The 19,776-nt window shown below is 42.1% G+C and overlaps 1 protein-coding gene across 4 annotated transcripts in view; it reads right to left on the reverse strand.

Annotated features, from left to right (window-relative positions):
- The window catches only part of DOCK8 (dedicator of cytokinesis 8), a 241,650-nt gene that overhangs the window by 115,811 nt on the left and 106,063 nt on the right, over positions 1-19,776 (reverse strand). For all 4 annotated transcript variants that reach the window (XM_055294375.2, XM_055294377.2, XM_063609923.1 and 1 more), the window contains 5 exons: positions 16,000-16,080; positions 14,106-14,265; positions 12,558-12,694; positions 10,183-10,276; positions 8,935-9,097 (listed from right to left, as the gene is read on the reverse strand). In XM_055294375.2, coding sequence (XP_055150350.1) covers positions 8,935-9,097; positions 10,183-10,276; positions 12,558-12,694; positions 14,106-14,265; positions 16,000-16,080 — 635 coding nt within the window. The remainder of the gene's footprint in view (positions 1-8,934; positions 9,098-10,182; positions 10,277-12,557; positions 12,695-14,105; positions 14,266-15,999; positions 16,081-19,776) is intronic.

Here is a 19,776-nt window from a genome sequence, read left to right on the forward strand (position 1 = left end):
TGATGAATTAGCCATGGTTTTAAACAATTACCTTATTATGCTGTCAAAACACAGTCCTTTCAACTACTCACAGCTCTGTTTTATTTTGTACTGTGGGGCTTACCTGCACCTCCCACTCAGTTTCTTCCCTTGGGAAACCCTGACGCAGTATCTCATATTTTGCCTGAGTATAAGATGATCCGGAAGTATAAGACGATTCCCGACTTCTGCTGAGGGCCCAAGGGCAGCCTGTCTGAGGCCTGAAACCACAGGACATCCATTAAGGAGAGCTGTTAAAATACCTCTGCTTTAGAGATGGCCAAACACTCTCAGGGAAAGGTGGATGAATGCTGATCTTTGGGGGCATCTGTAAAGCACGTGAGGAGGTCAGAACTGAGGATGAAAAAGCTACAAAATAGCGTCCCCTACAACTTCCCAGTGGCAAAAGAAATAAGACTAAACAGTTTCCCCAAGCTGTCCCATCAGAAGAGAACAAGCCACTTCAAAGGACTGATTTTAAATAATAATTTGTAAAACTAACAAAAGTATAGAAATCAAAGACAAAAGGCTTTTTGGATTTTAGGTGCTCCCTCTAATCTAGACAAACTATTCAACATCAGTCAAATGCAGGCCTAACTTTGCCCTAATGTCATCACCACTTCTCCATTGCTTCTGCCTCCACCAACCAGGGCAACCCATGTAGAAAAAGGACGCCTCATGAAGCTTCCTGCTGAATTCTATGTAAAGGACAGCGGAAAAATGACACTCGTCACTGTTAAACCGACAGCAGGACTTTTAGGTAGGACAGTTCTACATGGGCTGTAACACCAAAGCATGGTGGACTCAAGAGTATAAAACAAGGAGAGTGATATGGAGTTGTGAACAGTGGACTCAGTGACACTAATGTACACAGCACCTCCTTACTCCTACCTGCCTCAACCATGATTCTAGGAAAATTCGGCACATTCTTTGGTTTACATATGAGGCAGAACTGATGAACGTGTAAATATGTACAGTAAGCAACTCTCCCCAAAATGAGAAGATTTCGATCTTTAGCTACATTAAGGGATGCATCTCTTGGTCCCCCTCCCCACTACACCTTCCAAAAAAATGCCAGATGTCTAAGGTCAGGACTTACTAATGAAAGGAGGCAGAAACTGACAGGCTAGAATAAAATCCTTTGCGAAAAAATGATAGCCGTGATCTCGTAGGACGCTGCAATACTTTTCAGTTTTTCCTGGTCTTGCACTTCAAGGGCAAAAAATAAAATACGTGTCCTACTTTCATAAATCACGACTTCATATGTTTTGTAGTGACAAAGGTAGTTGTGTATCTGAATCTAGAAAGTGAGTGAATTGTGTCCTCTAGTGGCTGAATGTTATACTGGAACGGTAGCTTTGCTGTGATCACCTTCGGCAGCTGGTTCCCTCCTGAATTTTTTCGATCTTACAAATAGGAGAATTGCTGAGTTTTGGAGCAAGGCATGAGGAATGTGGGGATTGTGTTCCTGATTTATTATCGAGACCAAGTTGCAACTAGCACCAGAAATTCACTTGGTCTCTGTCTCCATTCCTTGGCTAATTCAAATGACTAGATTTTGCCTGGGCTGCTACTGCCCTTCCTAAGTGAATGGTTTGTTTATAAAAGCTTCTGTTCCATAAGCAACTGCTTGCTAAGCCTCGTAAAACCAAGGACTGAGCTTCCGGATCATCTTATACTCAGGACAGAGTTTTTTGTTTTTGTTTTTTGAAAGAGTCTCACTCTGTTGCCCAGGCTGGAGGGCAGTGGCATGATCACAGCTCACTGTAGCCTCGACCTTCCTGGCTCAAGCGATCCTCCTGCCTCAGCCTCACAAGTAACTGGGACTGCAAGTGTGGACCCCCACCCCTGGCTAATTTTTTTGCTGCTGTTGTAGAGACAGGGTCTCGCTATATGGCCCAGGCTAGTCTTGAACTCCTGGGCTCAATGGATCCTCCCGCCTCAGCCTCCCAAAATGATGCGATTGCAGGTGTGAGCCGCTGTGCCCGGTATGGAGCATTGGACAACTCCATCTAGTAGAGGAACTCATTAAGGGTTGGTGGAAGCTTCCCTTCCACGAGAAGGAGGGGGAAGCTTTGATTTTGAACAAAAGAGAGTGCCAGACCACCAGTGCCCCATCCCAGACCACCTGAATGGGAGTCTTCAGGGTGGGGCTGGACACTTACTCTGATGCACAACCACCACCCTTCCTTCTCCCAGCACTGAGAAGATCCACTCTGAATACAGAGCTAACTGGGCTTACACTGGGAATCTATTTCCTTGGATGAAATAAAGTCCCTTTCAAGGATACTCCCCATGTCCTGCCCCCCTTCCTAACCACTTCGCTTGGAGTTATTCCTGGTTCATTTCTTTCCTTAGAAGTTCTAGTCACTAAATCATAACTCGCAGACATTCCTTCTGGTCAGCTCCTGAGTGCATGCTATGCCATTCTTTTTCCCCTGCAGAAGAGAAGGCGGGTAGTACTCCTTAAGACTCCACTGCGATATGGGAACACAGCCCCGTTAGGCCAGATCGGACTTCTGGTCTGAGAACATGCAGCTGAATAGGAGGAGTCCTGAAAACGGCTAATTATCCTTCAGAGAAATCATGTTCCAACTGATATGCTTGTTCTCAGCAAGCACAGTCCTCCACAGCAAGTCTGATAATTGGATAAACAAGACCTCAGAGGCTCTCGGGGGCTGAAATGAGAGATGAAAACGTACTTTATGTGGCTCTCTTTACTGTAATCACCAGTTAAAGGGACGGCAGGGAGCTTAACAAGCTCATTACGACTTCATCGCCTGTGATCTGCGCACACACCCCCGTGGCGGCCGCAGGATAGGATGCCCTTGAAGGCCTTGCTGGGCCTTGGCCTCAGCCCATGCTGTTTTCATTCCGCCCCCACCAGAAAGCAGCTGGTGTCTCTAGTACCAGCTGTTGGGTCACATGGAAAATAAGCCAGGAGTTGGCGCAAATGTGTTCCCAGGCAAACCACTAGTATTTTCTTAATCTGGACACAGAGCAAGGAATGCCAAGCTTGGATTTGAATAATCCTTTTCATCAACTCCGTTTTTCCAGCTGTTCTGCTCTGCTTTCAGAATTGCTGTCCTTCTGCTTGTGATTTCTCAGAGCCTCCTGCCTGGCTCTGGTTCAGGGGACCCTGCTCTAGCTCCATGCCTCCAACCCACAGAGGCTGCACATGGCACTGCAGAGGGCCCAAGCCGCTGGTTTGGGAGCCCCTGGTCATTCCTGGGATGAGCACTCCTGGCTCTAGAAGTTGGTCTCTGTTGTTAGAGCAAGAATTTATTTTATGAATGCCCAACCCTCACTGACCCATGGGGTTACTTGCGGGAGCACTACCCAGTTCTACCAGAACTCATCTACAGCTGTTCCTTAAAGAAACTTGAATAAGGTAGAGACACGGGGCAGCACACACATTACCGCAATTACTTTTGCACCAACCTAATACACTAGAATGCAACTCGAATGGTGCCCTGCACAGGACACCTGAAGGGGCAGGGCAGAGAAAAGAGGCAGTGAAGAGGTGGGAGGAAGGTGAGGCTGGGGACTGGAAGGCAATGCCACCCTATCCCAAGCCAACTTTACCTGAGGCACTGTGGCAGCTGCTCCTTTAAAAGAGGTAAAGGTAACTGGAGTTCAACTCAAGTAATGTTCAGCTGAAACCCTCATCAATACCAAAATCCTAAAATGTATGACTCTGGTTACCACTGGCACTCAAGGCCAGAAGACATCTGCTGTTAGAACTAGGTAATGGTTCCCTCCATCGAAGGGGGCTCTGCAGTTTATGTTAAGGGAACACTAATTTGAAATCCCAAACCTGGCTTTCTCAGTGTAAGCATTTATTGTTTGGCCCGACAGAGGTATTGTCTACAAGCTCCAGGTAGATGAACTTTTTATAAGTCAAGCCATATTTCAAATTCATGTGGTGAATCCTCTATAAACGAAGAAATATTCCTGAATTTATCTGCCCCACAAATCTTCATATTTCATTTATTTGATTTCCTTAAGGGATACAGCTATGACTAGGATTATTGATTGGCATGGAAATAGCAACATCGACAGTGAAAGTTACCTGACAGACTCTTGGAATGAGAAGAAATCTGGATTTCTTCAATTAAGAAATAGGAACTGCTGTCCCCGCCAAAATGATAATACCTCTTTTTTTTTTTTTTTTTTTTTTTTTTGAGACAGTTTTTTTGCTCTGTTGCCCAGGCTGGAGTGCAATGGCAGGATCTCGGCTCACTGCAACCTCTGCCTCCTGGGTTCATGCGATTCTCCTGCCTCAGCCTTCTGAGTAGTTGGGATTACAGGCACCCGCCACCACGCCCAGTTACTTTTTGTATTTTTAGTAGAGACAAGGGGTCACCATGTTGGCCAGGCTGGTCTCGAACTCTTGAACTCACTCAGGTGATTCACTGCCTTGGCCTCCAAAAGTGCTAGGATTACAGGCGTGAGCCACCACACCCGGCCCAAAATGATAATACTCTTGGGAGTGATAAGACTAATCCATACCTGTTATCAATACCATAGTGAATGAGTTTAGAGATCGTTGCTTGAAAAGAGACTTTTATTTTGGGGGCCAGTATAGACAAGCCACGAGGTCCAGGTTTTTTGAGGTATGGGGAGATGGCAAAGAACAAAAAGAGAGGAAAATGGACAGAAATGAAAAGGTGAGGTCACCCAAGGCGAACTTAGACAGCTTGCCAATTTTACCTGGGGTTCAGACCTCACTCGATTCTTTCCATTTCCATGTCGTGGATGGGGGGAGGTGCAGGAAAGGGGACACTCATCTGGGACTGGGTAACTGTCAAGCCCAATCTAATCAAAACCACTCTAAACCACACAAGGACTGGAGAAGAAAACTAAAAATTTAAAACAAGAGATTTAGACAAGATGCTTCCTAAATTCTGTGAAATTTTCATGAAGATTCTGAACCAAGTTCATTGTCTCTCTCTTTCCTTAAATATACTATAAAATATGGTGGCCTGAGAGCCACAGAGAAGAACCGTGAGCCAAGAGAAGGGGCCACAACCAAACTGGAGAGAAGTCTCTTCTGTCATTCCCCAAGACCTGGTTTCTAACAGGGTGGCCTTGACATTTCTAAAGGGATGTCCTTGGCACGTCTACAGTGCCCAGTACAGCTCAAGAAGGTTAACTCTGTATTTGCGGGTCTGTTTCTCATGATGACAAGTTGGGTCCATTGTAATCCGTCCAGACTTGGCCTCCTTTGCCCTACTACATTTCTGAATCATTCAGGGCATTAATACATTCTAAGTCCCACTGTGATGTAATTAAGGGATAATGTTTGCAGCAAGGAGTAGAGAAGATTGTAAATGCCACCTGTGGGTGATTAAATGCTGAGGGGAAGTTGAATAACTATAGAATTCATTGGATGCAAGTCTCTTCCAATGCCACAAGCATTTTTTCCCAATTATAGGATAAAGTTTCTAAAAAGATACAAAGCATCCATAAGCAAACATTTTCATGCCTTCATCTTCCTCTAAGGAACAGAGAATCGAAACTATTGCATCCTAAGAATGCTTATCTCCTCTAGGAGGGAGACGTGGGGACTAAGTTTAGATGGAAGGAATGAGGATTGAACATGAAGAGCTGCTCCAGGAAGGATTAAATGGGGAAATAAGTGTATACCTCCTGAATACTGTAAGAACTCTCCATTCCTAAAAAATAGCTGTTTGTATTTCTCAGTATAACTTTATTTTCTAAATTATTATTTTTTTTTTAGAGATAGGGTCTCACTCTGTTGCTTCATTTGGAGAGCAGTGGCACGACCATAGCTCACTGTAACCTCGAATTGCTGGGCTCAACAGTCCTCTGCCTCAGCCTTCTGGGTAGCTAGAACTACAGGGATGCACGATACCACACCTGGGCAATTTTTAAAATGTTTTGTAGAGATGGGGTCTCACAATGTTGCCCGGGCTGATCTTAAACTCCTAGCCTCAAGTGATTCTCCAGCCTCAGCCTCCCAGAGCAGCGGGGTTACAGTGTGAGTCACTGTGTCTGGCCACCTCACTGTAACTTTTGACCTCAAGGAACCATTCACTTATCCTTCCTGGGTCTTCATTTTGTGCATCTGGAATTATGGGGGTGGGAATGCTTGGATCAGGTGAGCTCTGAAGTTCTTTGCATTTTAGTCCCACATACGTCATACTGGAAAGTATGGGTGAGGAACTGGAAAATGGGAATTCTCCTACACTGCTGTTGGGACTGCAAATGTAAAATTTTAGAAAACTAAGACTGAAATGTGTATTACTTCTGACCTGGCAATTTCACTTTTAGATATATTTCTTAAGTAAACTTTCACAAATGTGTACAGAGGGGCAAAGACAAAAAATCTTACTCCATAGTGTTTGTAAGAGCTGAAAACTTGAAAAAGACATAAACGCATATCAACAAGGAAATGAATAAAATATGGCCTCTTCACAAAGGAATACTATACAGCAGTTAAAAGGAATAACAGGATGGGCACAGTGGCTCACACCTGTAATCCCAGCACTTTGGGAAGCCGAGGCAGGTGGATCACGAGGTCAGGAGTTCAAGACCAGCCTGGCCAAGATGGTGAAAGCCTGTCTCTACTAAAAATACAAAAATTAACTTGGTGTGGTGGCAGGCACCTGTAGTCCCAGCTGCTTGGGCAGCTGAGGCAGGAGGATCATTTGAACCTGGGAGGCAGAGGTTGCAGTAAACCGAGATTGCGTCACTGCACTCCAGCCTGGGTGACCAAGCGAGACACCATCTCAAAAAAAAAAAACACACACAAAAAAAACCAAAAAAGAACAAAACAAAAAACCTTTATACGAATCAATATTGATATTTCCAAAAATGCAAGCCATTAAAAAGTTCCCATTGGTAAAATTTGTGGAAATCTGCGTAAGTAGAAAGAAAAATGACTCATGACTCCATAGTAATACTCAAACAAAAAAAAAAAGAAAAAAGAAAAACAAATCGATCTTTTGAGTGACAAAAACAAAGTGTAATACAACACCTAGAGCAGCGATCCTCAACCTTTTTGGCACCAGGGACTGGTTTCATGGAAGATAATTTTTCCATGGACTGGGGTGGCAGCAGGGAACGGGGGATGGTTTTGGGATGATTCAAGCACATTCCATTTATTGTGCACTTTATTTCTATTATTATTACATTGCAATATATAATGAAATAATTATATAACTCATCATAATATAGAATCAGTAGGAACCCTGAGCTTGTTTTCCTGCAACTAGAGGGTCCCATCTGAAAGTGATGGGAGACAGCGACAGATTATCAGGCATTAGATTCTCATAAGGAGCACACAACCTAGATGCCTCGCATATGCAGTTCACAATAGGGTTCATGTTCCCATGAGAATCTAATGTCGCTGCTGATCTGACAGGAGGAGGAGCTCAGGTGGTAACGCAAGCAATGGGGAGTGGCTATAAATGAAGCTTCACTCACCCGCTGCTCACCTCCTGCCGTGCAGCCTGGTTCCTAACAGGCCAAGGATCAGCAATGGTCTATGGCCCGGGGGGTTGGGGACCCCTGACCTAGAGTATGAAGTCATTTGTGTAAATTTTAAATGAATATGAAGATAATGCCATTGAGTGTTCACAAACGTGTGTGTGTGTATGTGTACAAGGAGAAAAATAGGACATACACAATTTCATGATGATAAAAGTCTAGGAAGTGAGGTAAAAGTCTGTGACTGGAGACTGGGGATAAGAGAAGACTTCAGCTGAATCAGTACCACTGTGTTTCTTTTATAAAAAAATACAGAAAACAACAATGTCATTTCTTGATGGTGGGGAAGAGATGCTTTTTATAGACAGCATCCTTTTCTGCATTAAAGGAAATAGTCTCAAAATAAAGAAGTGCATGAGCATTAATGCCTTTGGCAGATGTGTGTTGACACGCATTCCTTCCAGACCCCATGGAATAGGTCAGGTGCCACCATATGTGATTCAGAAACCAAGGCAGCCCAACCTGTTAGGCCTTTAGTGTCTAGCTCCATACTCTCCAATATGGTAGACACATACAGTTACTTGACATTAAATTAAAAGTAATTAAAATTAATTTTTCAGTTCCTCCATTGCACTGGCCACATTTCAAATGCTGAACAGCTACATGTAATTAGTGGCTATTGTACTGGTGGCACACATATAGAACATTTCGGTTATTGCTGTAAATCCTATTGGAATGTGTGCTACTATTATGTTATTGCTGTAAATTCTATTGGAAAGAGTTAGCCTTTAGCTGAAAACCTACCCTTTTGACAACTAGCACATTTTGGTCACATTGCTCTTTTTCTAATATGTCCTTCTGCACAGAGGAAAACAAAGGTAATGACTAGCAGATTTTTTTTTTTAATCTCTGCAAAACATATGTCCACTATAATCCTAAACTACAATTACATCTGAAGTAACCCATTCTTGTTAAAGAGAATCAGGTAAACTATGTTTAGAAAGAGATTTGGCAATCACCTCCGGTTACGTAAATATCACATTTCATTTCCCTGAAACTTAGGAAGTAGGAAGACAGGTTGAAGGATGAGAAAACGTTATTCAAATAAAACTCAGAATGTGAGTTCAATGGTTTTCCAAGAACCTGCTTTTCTTTTTTCTTTTTCGAGACAGAGTCTGGTTCTGTCTCCCAGGCTGGAGCGTAGCGGTGCAATCTTGGCTCACTGCAACCTCTGCCTCCTGGGTTCAAGCGATTCTCCTGCCTCAGCCTGCCAAGTTGCTGGGATTACAGGCATGCACCACCATGCCCAGCTAATTTTTGTATATGTTGTAGAGACAGGGTTTTGCCATGTTGCCCAGGCTGGTCTCAAACTCCTGAGCTCAAGCAATCCTCCCGCCTTGGCCTCCCAAAGTGCTGGGATTATGGCGTGAGCCACCGCGCCAGCCTGAATCTGTTTCTTACCTGTACACAGTGTGAGGGACATACACTTCTCGTGTTGGAAATTCCAAAATCTCTTTGTGCGGGCGTGTCCGGTTTTCAGGAAAGGGTTTCATGGGCAGCATTTCAGGAGTCAGACAGCAATTGATGATCTCTGGAGCTGTAGAAATCTCCAATCTCAGCAAGCCTAAAGAGAGAAAATAGGAATGTTCTAGGAAAGAAACTGTCATGTTAGGAGGGAATCAAGAAAGATTGTTGCACCGTGTTTCTTTCATGAAAATTAGAACAAACTATAGTACTATAAAAAAGCTTTGGAGCTAATTTCCTGCAGCTTGAGAAAAGTGTGTCATGATAACTTTTGAGATTTAGCCTCTATAAAATAAAATATAAAGCAAGAAATTGTAAAATGAGAAGGAACGGATTAGACGATTTTTAAAGTTCTTTCCTGAATTACCACAGTATAATTTTACGTCGTTGAGTAACTTCCCTGCATTGCTAGCAGTAAAAATTGGGAGTTTTAAAACTGGCTTCCGGCCAGACATGGTGGCTCACACCTGTAATCCCAGCACTTTGGGAGGCCGAGGTGGGTGGATCACGAGGTCAAGAGATCGAGACCATCCTGGCCAACATGGTGAAACCCTGTCTCTACTAAAAATACAAAAAATTAGCTGGGCGTGGTGGCAGGCGCCTGTAGTCCCAGCTACTCAGGAGACTGACGCAGGAGAATCACTTGAACCTGGAAGGCAGAGGTTGCAGTGAGTTGAGATTGTGCCACTGCACTCCAGCCTGGTGACAGAGCAAGACTCCATCTCAAAAAAAAAAAACAAAAACAAAAGCAAAAACAAAAACAAAAACAAAACAAACTGGCTTCCCTGGACCTGAGGATGCTACAGAAGTACCTCCAGGGCTGCTGAGTGAGGATAAGGAAGATGCCTTTGCCTTCTACCAAAGCATCTCACATTCACTTTTTTAATACTAAATATAAGAGTTTATTTGATTAAAGGGGCTCCTCTGTTTAAACAATTATCTCATTTTCTGAAACCAGATCTAAAGCACAAGGTTTTTTTACTAAAGCAATCCTTTAAGAAAATTTAAAAAAGATTAATAGGTTTGCCAAAAACATAGAACAACTCAGATTCTTAACCCCTAACACAAAATCTCACATTTCACTTGGCAAACATGATTTTATAAATTCTGGCATTAGACAAAGAATGTGTCTAATGATAAGCGGTTTTGGCACAGCTAAAGATGATAAAGATAAGTCATTCACACCTGGAATTGACTTGACTCGTCTCTGTAAGGATGATGATCTTTTGTAGTCAGCTAAAAACTTGAATAAGTCTTCATCACTAAGGCGATCTCCTTCCTGCCAACAGAAAAGTCAGAGTTAATGTAGATGCACCTTTGACTCTTGGGTTGGGGACAAACAATTTCTGGGAAGATTTTTACCTTTAAGTTTTATTCTCACAAGTCTTTCATAGAAATTAGGATTACAGGCAGCTCGGAAATCACTGAGTTCCACTTCTTGTTAAACCCTTCTCAATCACTGTGACTCACTGTGCCTCAGCCTCTTATCAGTCCTTCTGGGGATGGGGCATCTGCTGCATTCTAAGGAAGCCTGTCTGACCATTAGAAAACCAGGCCAAAAGCTTCCCCCCTATAACTCTCACTCTCTGATGCCAGTATTACCCCGTTGGAACAACACAGAATAAGTTTACTTTCTTCTTCAAATGTTTGAAGGTGGAGAAAGCATCTTTCCATCTCATTTTCTTCACATTTGTCTCGAACAAGGTTAAGTATAAATGCTGCCCACCTTCATGTATGCCCAAGATGGGTCAGGAGCACACATGCATGATCTCCAATCCTTACAACAACCCAGTAAGGTAAGTGGGTAGATATGTCTTATTCCCAATGAGACCACCCAGACTTAGTTAAGTACCTTGTCCTCCAAGGTCATAAGATTGGGAAGGGGTGTATGCTGAACAGAAACCTTTTCAGACCCTTACTATTTCTATTATGTGGCACGGTGCACAGGCCCCCTCAGCATCCCTTTTGCATTTCAGTTTGTTAATGTAACCCCTTTAAATGCTCCACGAAGACTGTGTAGCTATGGAAAACTTTCCAAAACAGAGTCAGACCAAGTGAGTTTATTTTAAGTGTGGCAAAATATAACTAACATAAAATTACCATCTTACCTCTTTTTTTTTTTTTTTTTCTGAGATGGAGCCTTACTCTGTCACCCAGGCTGGAATGCAGTGGTGCAATCTCGGCTCACTGCAACCTCCACCTCCCAGGTTCAAACAATTCTCCAGCCTCAGCCTCCCAAGTAGCTGGGATTACAGGTGTGCACCACCACACCCAGCTAACTTTTGTATTTTTAGTAGGGATGGGGTTTACCATGTTGGCCAGGCGGGTCTTGAACTCCTGACCTCATGTAATCCGCCTGCCTCGGCCTCCCAGTGCTGGGATTACAGGCATAAGCCACTGCGCCTGGCCCATCTTACCTATTTCTAAGTGCACAATTCAGTAGTGTTAAGCACATTCTCGTTGTGCAACCAACCTCCAGAATGCTTTTGTCTTGCAAAAAAAACCTGAAACTCTGTACCCTTTAACCAGTGACTCCCCATCCCCTCTATCCCTAGACCCTGGCAACCATCATTCTACTTTCTGTTTCTATACCTTTTACAAGTCTAGCAGTTTTTGATTTTTTTAAATAGTCTTGATGTTTACTGAGCTAACAAAGAGTACCATCTGGAATGGTCACGCTCTCTGAGCAAGTAAGGAGCCTTGGAAACTTGCACATCAAGCAGTAGTGAAAGCGGAAACTTGCACATGAATAGCCAGGCCAAGAAACCCTGAGATCCACCGGGAAGGAGATGTCCCAGCCAGACTGTTGTCATAGCTTAATGAATGGATTGGCCAAGATAGTTCAAATAGGATAGTTTGCATCACGAGGAACAAAACCTAACCCTTCTCTCAGTTAAAATAGCTAACACTCATTGAGCACTTACTGTATTCCAGGCACTCTAAGAAGAGCTTCACAGGTCTCATGTCGCCTGACCTTCCTGCTAGCCACATGAAGTTAAGTACTATTGTTCCAGTTTTCCGGCTAATGAAATTAAGGCTTTGTAAATGTTGTGGTTTGAATGTCCCCTTCAAAACTCATGGTGAAACTTGGTCCCCACGGTGGCAGTGTTGGGAAGTGGGGCCTTTAAGACGTGATTGAATCATGAGGACTCTGCCCTCATGAATGGATTAATCCATTCACAGATTAATGGATTAATCTGCATCATGGGAGGGAACTGGTGGCTTTATAAGAAAAGGAAGAGAGACCTGAGCTAGCATGCTCAGCCGCTCACCATGCTCCACCTCAGGACTCTGCAGAGAGGCCCCGCCAGCAAGAAAGCCCTCACCAAGTGTGGGCCCTCAACTTTGGATTTTTCAGCCTTCATAACTGTAAGAAACAAATTCCTTTTCTTTTTAAATTACCCAGTTTCAGATACTCTATTATAAGCAGCGGAAAATGAACTAAGACAGTGAGCTTAACTAATTTGCTCTCTTAATCACTACATATCCTCCTCCTGTGGGTTCCAGTGCCCATGCCAATATGGGGAAAAATCCAGACGCACTGTAATGTGAAGAGATACCTGTTTGAAAAAGCTGCTAACGCTCAGGGTGGAGGTTTTGAAGTTGGATCCAACCCCATTTTCCTCCAACGAGAGGGCTCTTTCAGAAAGCCTTCTAGATTGGGCCAATGTCCTCCGTTCACCCACTGAGCTTCTCCCTTTAAGAAAAACAATTGTCACTCCAAAGTATGCCTTTCTGTTCAAACACACAGCAGTTATTAACTTCACAATAAATATATTTAAAGTCACTCATCAGGAACACTGAATATGGCCATCCTTGTTTTGAATGCAAATGTCCTTCCACTGGCCCCTACCTTTCTTAGTCCTCCTGTTGGTGTCCTTAATCCTCCTCCGACCAGAGGAGAGAGGCCAGGAGCATCCATGGGCCCCTCCCACATGGAAATTAGGGTAGACCAAATGCCACCCGGCAAAAGTCCAGAGCTATAGCCAGAACAAGGTCTCCTGATAAGCTTTATTTAGTCAGCACATTGTTTGCTTTTCTTTTATTTCTATATTTGCATTCCACTGGGAGAGGCATGTACTCAAATGCCGCTGAAGGAATTTGGGATTGTGACCCAAACATGCTGGGGTCAGCCTGTGTACACTCTGAATCCCAGTGTTCTCTGCTCTCATTGTGTGCACCAGGCAGCAAGACTGAGTTTCTGCCTTGGGTGATCTGCCCAATGGGAATTAGAACCGCAAATCACACTCAGACTTGGGCTGGGACCCTGATAGTTTGCCCAGTTGTTTCTTATCCCCTTTTGGGATTTGGGTGGAGATCTTGTTGCTTTTATATTGCAAAAACTCATGGGTTCTCTTGTAAATAATCAAATTGCTTAGAACTAGAACAGTCCAACCCCTGTCTTTGAGTATCTTCTTATCCTTAATTCTTACTATGATGTTGAATTAGAATTTCTTGCTACCTCTACCCACCTAAACTTGCCATTCTGCCTCAGTATAATACACGACATCTTTGCATCTTCTGGTGGCTCCTTAAGAATCAGTCTCTGTTGTCAGGTTATCCTTGACCTAGAGATGACTGAGGCCTCAGCATGCCCTATACCTGAATTACCTAGCGTGTGTGCCCTCTAAGCTCTATACATAACTCTTATCAATAAGTTACTTGGGTCTACATAGCTGGCATTAAAGAAAGCTGTGGCAGGAAGATCAGCAATCACAAAATGCCCAGGCTTTTTTTTTTTTAGGTTTAGGAGTCGACCATGGTGTCTCTGCTTAACACACTATAGATGGTTACTACATTTTCTTGTTAAAGTTTTACTTTAGAGAGGGGGTGGCTAGCAAAAATCAACTTTTTTAAGTGTCATACCATCTAGAAAATCTTACTGTAAGAGTATACTTAATCTTCACCAACATTCTTGATAATTTCTTTTGGAGATCACTGTCCAAATATATGTAATCCAGTCATAATAGTGTTTCATTCCATTTATCTCCTTCTTCCTCCCCACTTCCCACACCTTACTGTGCCCCCAGTCCCCACTAGTAAGCTGTGGACCTGGGCAGTGGCACACTGGGGAGCCCTCCCTTTCCCAATGCAGGTGAAAATCTTACCAACCACAGAGTCCACATCAGTTACCTCCCTCTCAAGGGTGGAGACATTGAAGAAGCTTGATAAGCTTATGGGTGCCCAGGCAAAGGGCATCCGGTATTTCCCCAAACGCTGGCAGAAGGATTCAGCTTGGAGTTTTAGTTTTTCAATCTTTTCTTTACTCTGGACGAAAATGGAAAAAACAAGCTGAAACAATCAGCACCAAGTCAACTGCCTCTGACCTGAATATGATAGCCATCTCCAAAATCCAAACCCTACTGATTAAAAAGAGTAAATACATATCTTCTCACTAAAAAATAAAAACAGTGAATAGGCAGAAAAATGATGCACTTGGGCCAGAAGTCTAGCTGATAAGGAAATAAAGATTAAAAAACGAGGAGTTTACAAAAGACTACACTTAATTAGTAAAATACATTTTTAGCTAACAAAAACAAAAAGGGACTCATTATACCAGATTATCAATTCTTTTGGTGGCTAGCTATGTGACTTGGATTTGCATAAAAGAATTTTGAAATCAAGTTTAATATATTATCTACCAAGCTCCCAAGTGAACCTGTTTCTCCAAAAGTTGCCTTGGAAAACTCCAAAAAATTCTAAAAAGTTTCCTAACAACTCCTTAGGAAGTTTACAATACTTCCAAGGTGTTTCTTCGGAGTTCAGAATAAAAGATAGATTTAAAAAAAAATGCCTTGCGTTCAATAAATCTTACTTGACATTTATGAGTCTCTAAAGTACAATACTAATAAGGCAAGTCTTATTCCAGAAAGGCCATTTTTTTTTTTTTTTGAGACGGAGTCTCACTCTGTCGCCCAGGCTGGAGTGCGGTGGCACGATCTCGGCTCACTGCAACCCCCACCTCCCAGGTTCAAGCTATTCTTCTGCCTCAGCCCCCTGAGAAGCTGGGAATACAGGCACGTGCCACCATGCCCGGCTAATTTTTTGTATTTTTAGTAGAGATGGGGTTTCACCGTGTTAGCCAGGATGGTCTCAATCTTCTGACCTCATGATCTGCCCGCCTTGGCCTCCCAAAGTGCTGGGATTACAGGTGTGAGCCACCACGCCTGGCCAAGGCCATGTTTTAAAAATCACACTGATAATCTTTGCAAATTGCTGCTGAGAAAAGATATCCTTTTAATAGGCTCAACACCTATGCTGTGCTAATGAATATATAATGCATGGTAGTGGCAGCCAATTCCCAGTTATTTGCATACCTGAAAGGGCAGTGGCCCATGCTGTTGAGGAAGGCCAGGAGAGCTCTGGCACTGTTTAGTTTTGGGGTCTCCATGGACCTCCCGACCAGCTGAGTCAGAGCCTCAGAATGAAGACAACAGGGGGTGGCCTTGCCCCAAACAAGTTATGCAGTCAGACCTTGCTGTATGTCAACATTAGAAAATTCAAGGATTTATTTCTCTAAAAAATCATCATCAGGCTGGGCATGGTGACTCATGCCTGTAATCCCAACACTTTGGGAGGCTGAGGCAGGAGAATCACTTGAGGCCAGAAGCATGAGACCAGCCTGGGCAACACAGTGAGACCCCATCTCTACAAAAAACAAAAAACTACCCAAGCATGGTGGCATGTGCCTGTAGTACCAGCTGCTCAACAGGCTGAAGGGAGAGGATCACTCGAGCCCAGGAGTTCAAGGTTGTACGGAGCCGTGATTGCACTCCAGCACTCCAGCCTGGGAGATAAAGTAAGACACTGCCTCAAAAAAAAAAAAAAAAAGTCATCATCAGTGACCAGTTTTCTTTTCCTCTTTTATTTAATTACAATGTAGTAGTGTCTTATATAGGGATACATTAGGGACTAAAGCCCATTAGCTATTTTATGTCACACTTCTGAAAATACCTGCTTCTTCTAAGATGTCTCCATTTAACAGTACTCAAATTACCATACCTTTCCACCATCACTTTCTTTGATAATCATGTAGGGCTCTGCACAGTCTCCAATCTCTCCCTGCTGCAGGACTTTTTCAATCTACCAATAAAAAGAATATTAAAATAAGGCACATAAATTATACCCATATAAAGGAATCTATGCAACCATCAAAATTACATTTTATGACAATATTTGATGACATAGGAAGATATCTGTGATACATGTTTTTTGATTAAAAGGTTTATATAAAGAATAGCATATAATTTTATTTAACAAATCATAAACGCATATTAAAAGGGTGACAGGAGGTACTCAGCAAATGCAGCAAGTGTTAATAGTTATCTTTGTATGGTGGAATTATGTGTGATTTTTATTTTCTTCCCATTGCTTATGTGTATTTTCTATTTTAAACAATGAACATGTATTATGTATATAATAAAAAAGGTAATAAAAGTTATTTTATAAAACAAAACCCAGGAGACATATGTAAGAAGTGGAAAACTCATTTTCTTTATTATTGCTTACAATGTAAAAAAGAGATATGGTCTCTGTGAAAGTCAGGTTACGGACTAAAACCTTCCACAAAATGAATGACTGAACCAAATAAATTATCTGTAATTGTATCCCTTGTAATTCCTATTAGGGCTAATTCTCTGGATTTAACAGACTTGGAAAGAAACTCAAAAGCATTGGGATGTGCAGCTTCTCACTTTGCTAACTGGCTGTTAATAGGAATGAATGCTGGTAATAAGAATAAATGAAGTGTCTTCTGTCTCGCTTCAGGTAAAGTGACTGGCTGGCCAGTTGTCATAAATTTGGGCATCATATTTAAAAGAAAGACAAGGAGAAATTTGAAATTTCCTAACTCTCTGCTCAAAGAAAATTTAACTTAGATGTTGAAGAGTAAAACCAGTGGATTTAGTCCCATTGGTTGAGATGATCCTTGAAGAAAGAATTTGGGTCAATATAGTCCAAAAGGGACACATACTTAATAGGTGCTGTGAGTTAGGCACAAACTATTTAACAATACATGGGTATTGTTACCCATGAAAAAGGGGCATTTATGGGGTTTCAAAGGAAACAGCATGAGGCTACTCAATGAATATATGCTTCAGGGAGGACTCCAAGCAGGAAGTCTCTCTTCTCATAAAAGAAGTTCAAAACCCCCTCCCACTGCCACAGCATGAAGAGAAGGCGAATCCCACTGAGAGATGCACCGCAGTGAAAACAGGCACAAAACACTTGAGCTAGAAACTGACCAGTATTCCTGGTAATCAGCAATCATTTACTCATTGTTGAGTTCCTTCTATATGGTAGTAGCTGGGGGGATAAGGTGGTGATAAACACTGCCCCTATTCTCCTGAAGCTCATAGTCAGGAGCCTGTAGAACAAATTGGAAGGAAGCTAATTTTTCCATGAAGTGAATGGATTAAAAATGTGGTGTTTAGAATAAATTCTGAACAGAGATTAAGAACTTCTTAATTAGGACCCTGAAGCAAGGAAGGGGAATGCCACAGCTTCATGCACTAGTAGCGTGTATTATGGAACATACAGGAAGCAGGAGAAGTCAGATTTGACCAGACCAGCAGATACTATGCCCTGGCTGCAGTGGGCAAGGAGAACTCCAGGTACTTCATAAGAAGGAGCTGCAGGCCGACATGAGAAACTATTGTTTTTTCCTTCATGATTTATGCAAAAGTGTGTAATGAAATGCATGACTCCTCATAACCATGGAAAGTAGGGCAAAGAAGCCTATCAGATTAACCCAAAACTCTTCTTAAGGGAAGAGACTACCTTCTGCTCTATTCAGAAGGGGTAGGATTAACACTTGGCATACCTATTTTTATTTTCATATTTAATGGCCATTTATTGTTTACCTAATTATGGTATGTCAGGTACAGGGTAGGTGTTTTTACATACATTATTTCAATTTTCTTCAAAACCACTCAGGCACAGGGATCGTTGTCCAATTAGACCGAGAGACTAAACTTGCTACAATACACAGCAAATGTAGCAAAATAGGAATTTGAACCCATTTCTTTGAATGCCAAGTTGTTTTTTTAACTGGCTTGTAAACTCTTTCAGATGGGAAATTTAACATCTGAAAGACTTCTACAGTGCCAGGCTCTCTGTGTTTTCTCAAACTATGTGGCTCTCAGATTTTCTCAATCCTATGTGTGCAAGGATAGGCACATTGCAACTTATTAAATATTTAAATTAGGCACGGCATACCTATTTTTAAATAATTTTTGAAAAGTTTCCAGTTCACTCCCATTTTCACTCTTCTTTCCTTGATTGTAAAACAAACTCTTTTTTTAAAAAAATTCACAAAATCTTGAATTAAACCTTTAAGCACAAATAATCCCTTAAAGCCATATTATATGCAACACCTGAACTAGATGACGCTACCTAAAATACAGTAAAGACCCTGATGTTCGGCCTGGGAACATAAACAAAAAAAGAAAGAAGCCCCTTTTACCAAATAATGTCTGCCTGGATGTGCTAAATAGTTTAACACCATTTACTATATATTTAAAGGGAAAGAAGCAACAATGATGGCATTATGATAAAGAAAAGCAAACAGAAAGCCAACCAGGGGCTGTCTTGCTGAGTAGATTTCAATTCCTTAAATCTATCCAAACACTTTAGTATGTTTGTTATGCCAAACGAACACATTTATACATTCGAAAATTTTGGAACATATTTAGTAAGTGATAGGAACCAATGGGTAACCGCTGTTACTTGGCAGAATATGATGGATTAATCAAGAGAAAGTCATCCACTGGGAAGTAGAGTTTGAGATAAAATTTGGCTCTATAGAACTAGTGTTGGCTTCTTCAGTTTCCTAGGCTGACAGAGAATTGTGAACTTACCTACAGGGCTACCATGGCGGGCTTTAATTTTCCTGTATGTCTAAGTAATATTGCAACGAAAAGGAGACACATTAAAGTTTGACAACAATAGAAGTGTCTTTTCAGTAATATAATTTTAACTATACTTTCTATAAGCTTAAATAAGTTCTCCTCAAGCTCCAGTAACCTCTCATAATCTTTGTTATACGGTGTTAAAGAAGCTAGAGTGAAAAGACATTTGCCATCTGTTAAGTGACCTCCAAACTATCTGAATTATTTGGAATCCATGAGATCATGAGGTGATCACTGAGACTACAGACATAAAACACTGTACTAACTAGATAATGTTCCAAACCTAAGAGGCTGGGGGCACATGAAATCAGACACCTGAATTTGTTCTTTTGTTTTTACAATGATTTCATGGCCGGGCGCAGTGGCTCACACCTGTAATCCCAACACTTTGGGAGCCATATATGGGTGAATCACCTGAGATCAGGAGTTTGAGATCAGCCTGGCTAACATGGTGAAACCCTGTCTGTACTAAAAATACAAAAATTAGCCTGGTGTGGGGTGGTGGGTGCCTATAATCCCAGCTACTCGGGAGGCTGAGGCAGGAGAATCGTTTGAACCTGGGAGGTGGAGGTTGCAGTGAGCCGACATGGTGACACTGCACTCCAGCCTGGGTGACAAGAGCGAAACACCGCTCAACAAAAAAAAAAAGAGTCAATAAGACCAGTTATCTGGGCTAAGGTAGGTAAAATATCTGATGTTTGTTAATTTCTAACCATTTTGGTGTACAGGGAAAGGATCTGGTTTTCTTACAACAGCAAAGAGTATAGTCTAGAATGAAAGGCTCTTTTACTTATAATTGCCCCATAGATTTCAACTCTCATTAGAGTAGTCTGTGACATGGTAAGAAGGAAAAAAGAAAGGAGGGTGAAAC

The sequence above is a fragment of the Symphalangus syndactylus genome, chromosome 9 (assembly GCF_028878055.3).
Source record: "Symphalangus syndactylus isolate Jambi chromosome 9, NHGRI_mSymSyn1-v2.1_pri, whole genome shotgun sequence".
NCBI classification, from domain to species: Eukaryota; Metazoa; Chordata; class Mammalia; order Primates; family Hylobatidae; genus Symphalangus; species Symphalangus syndactylus.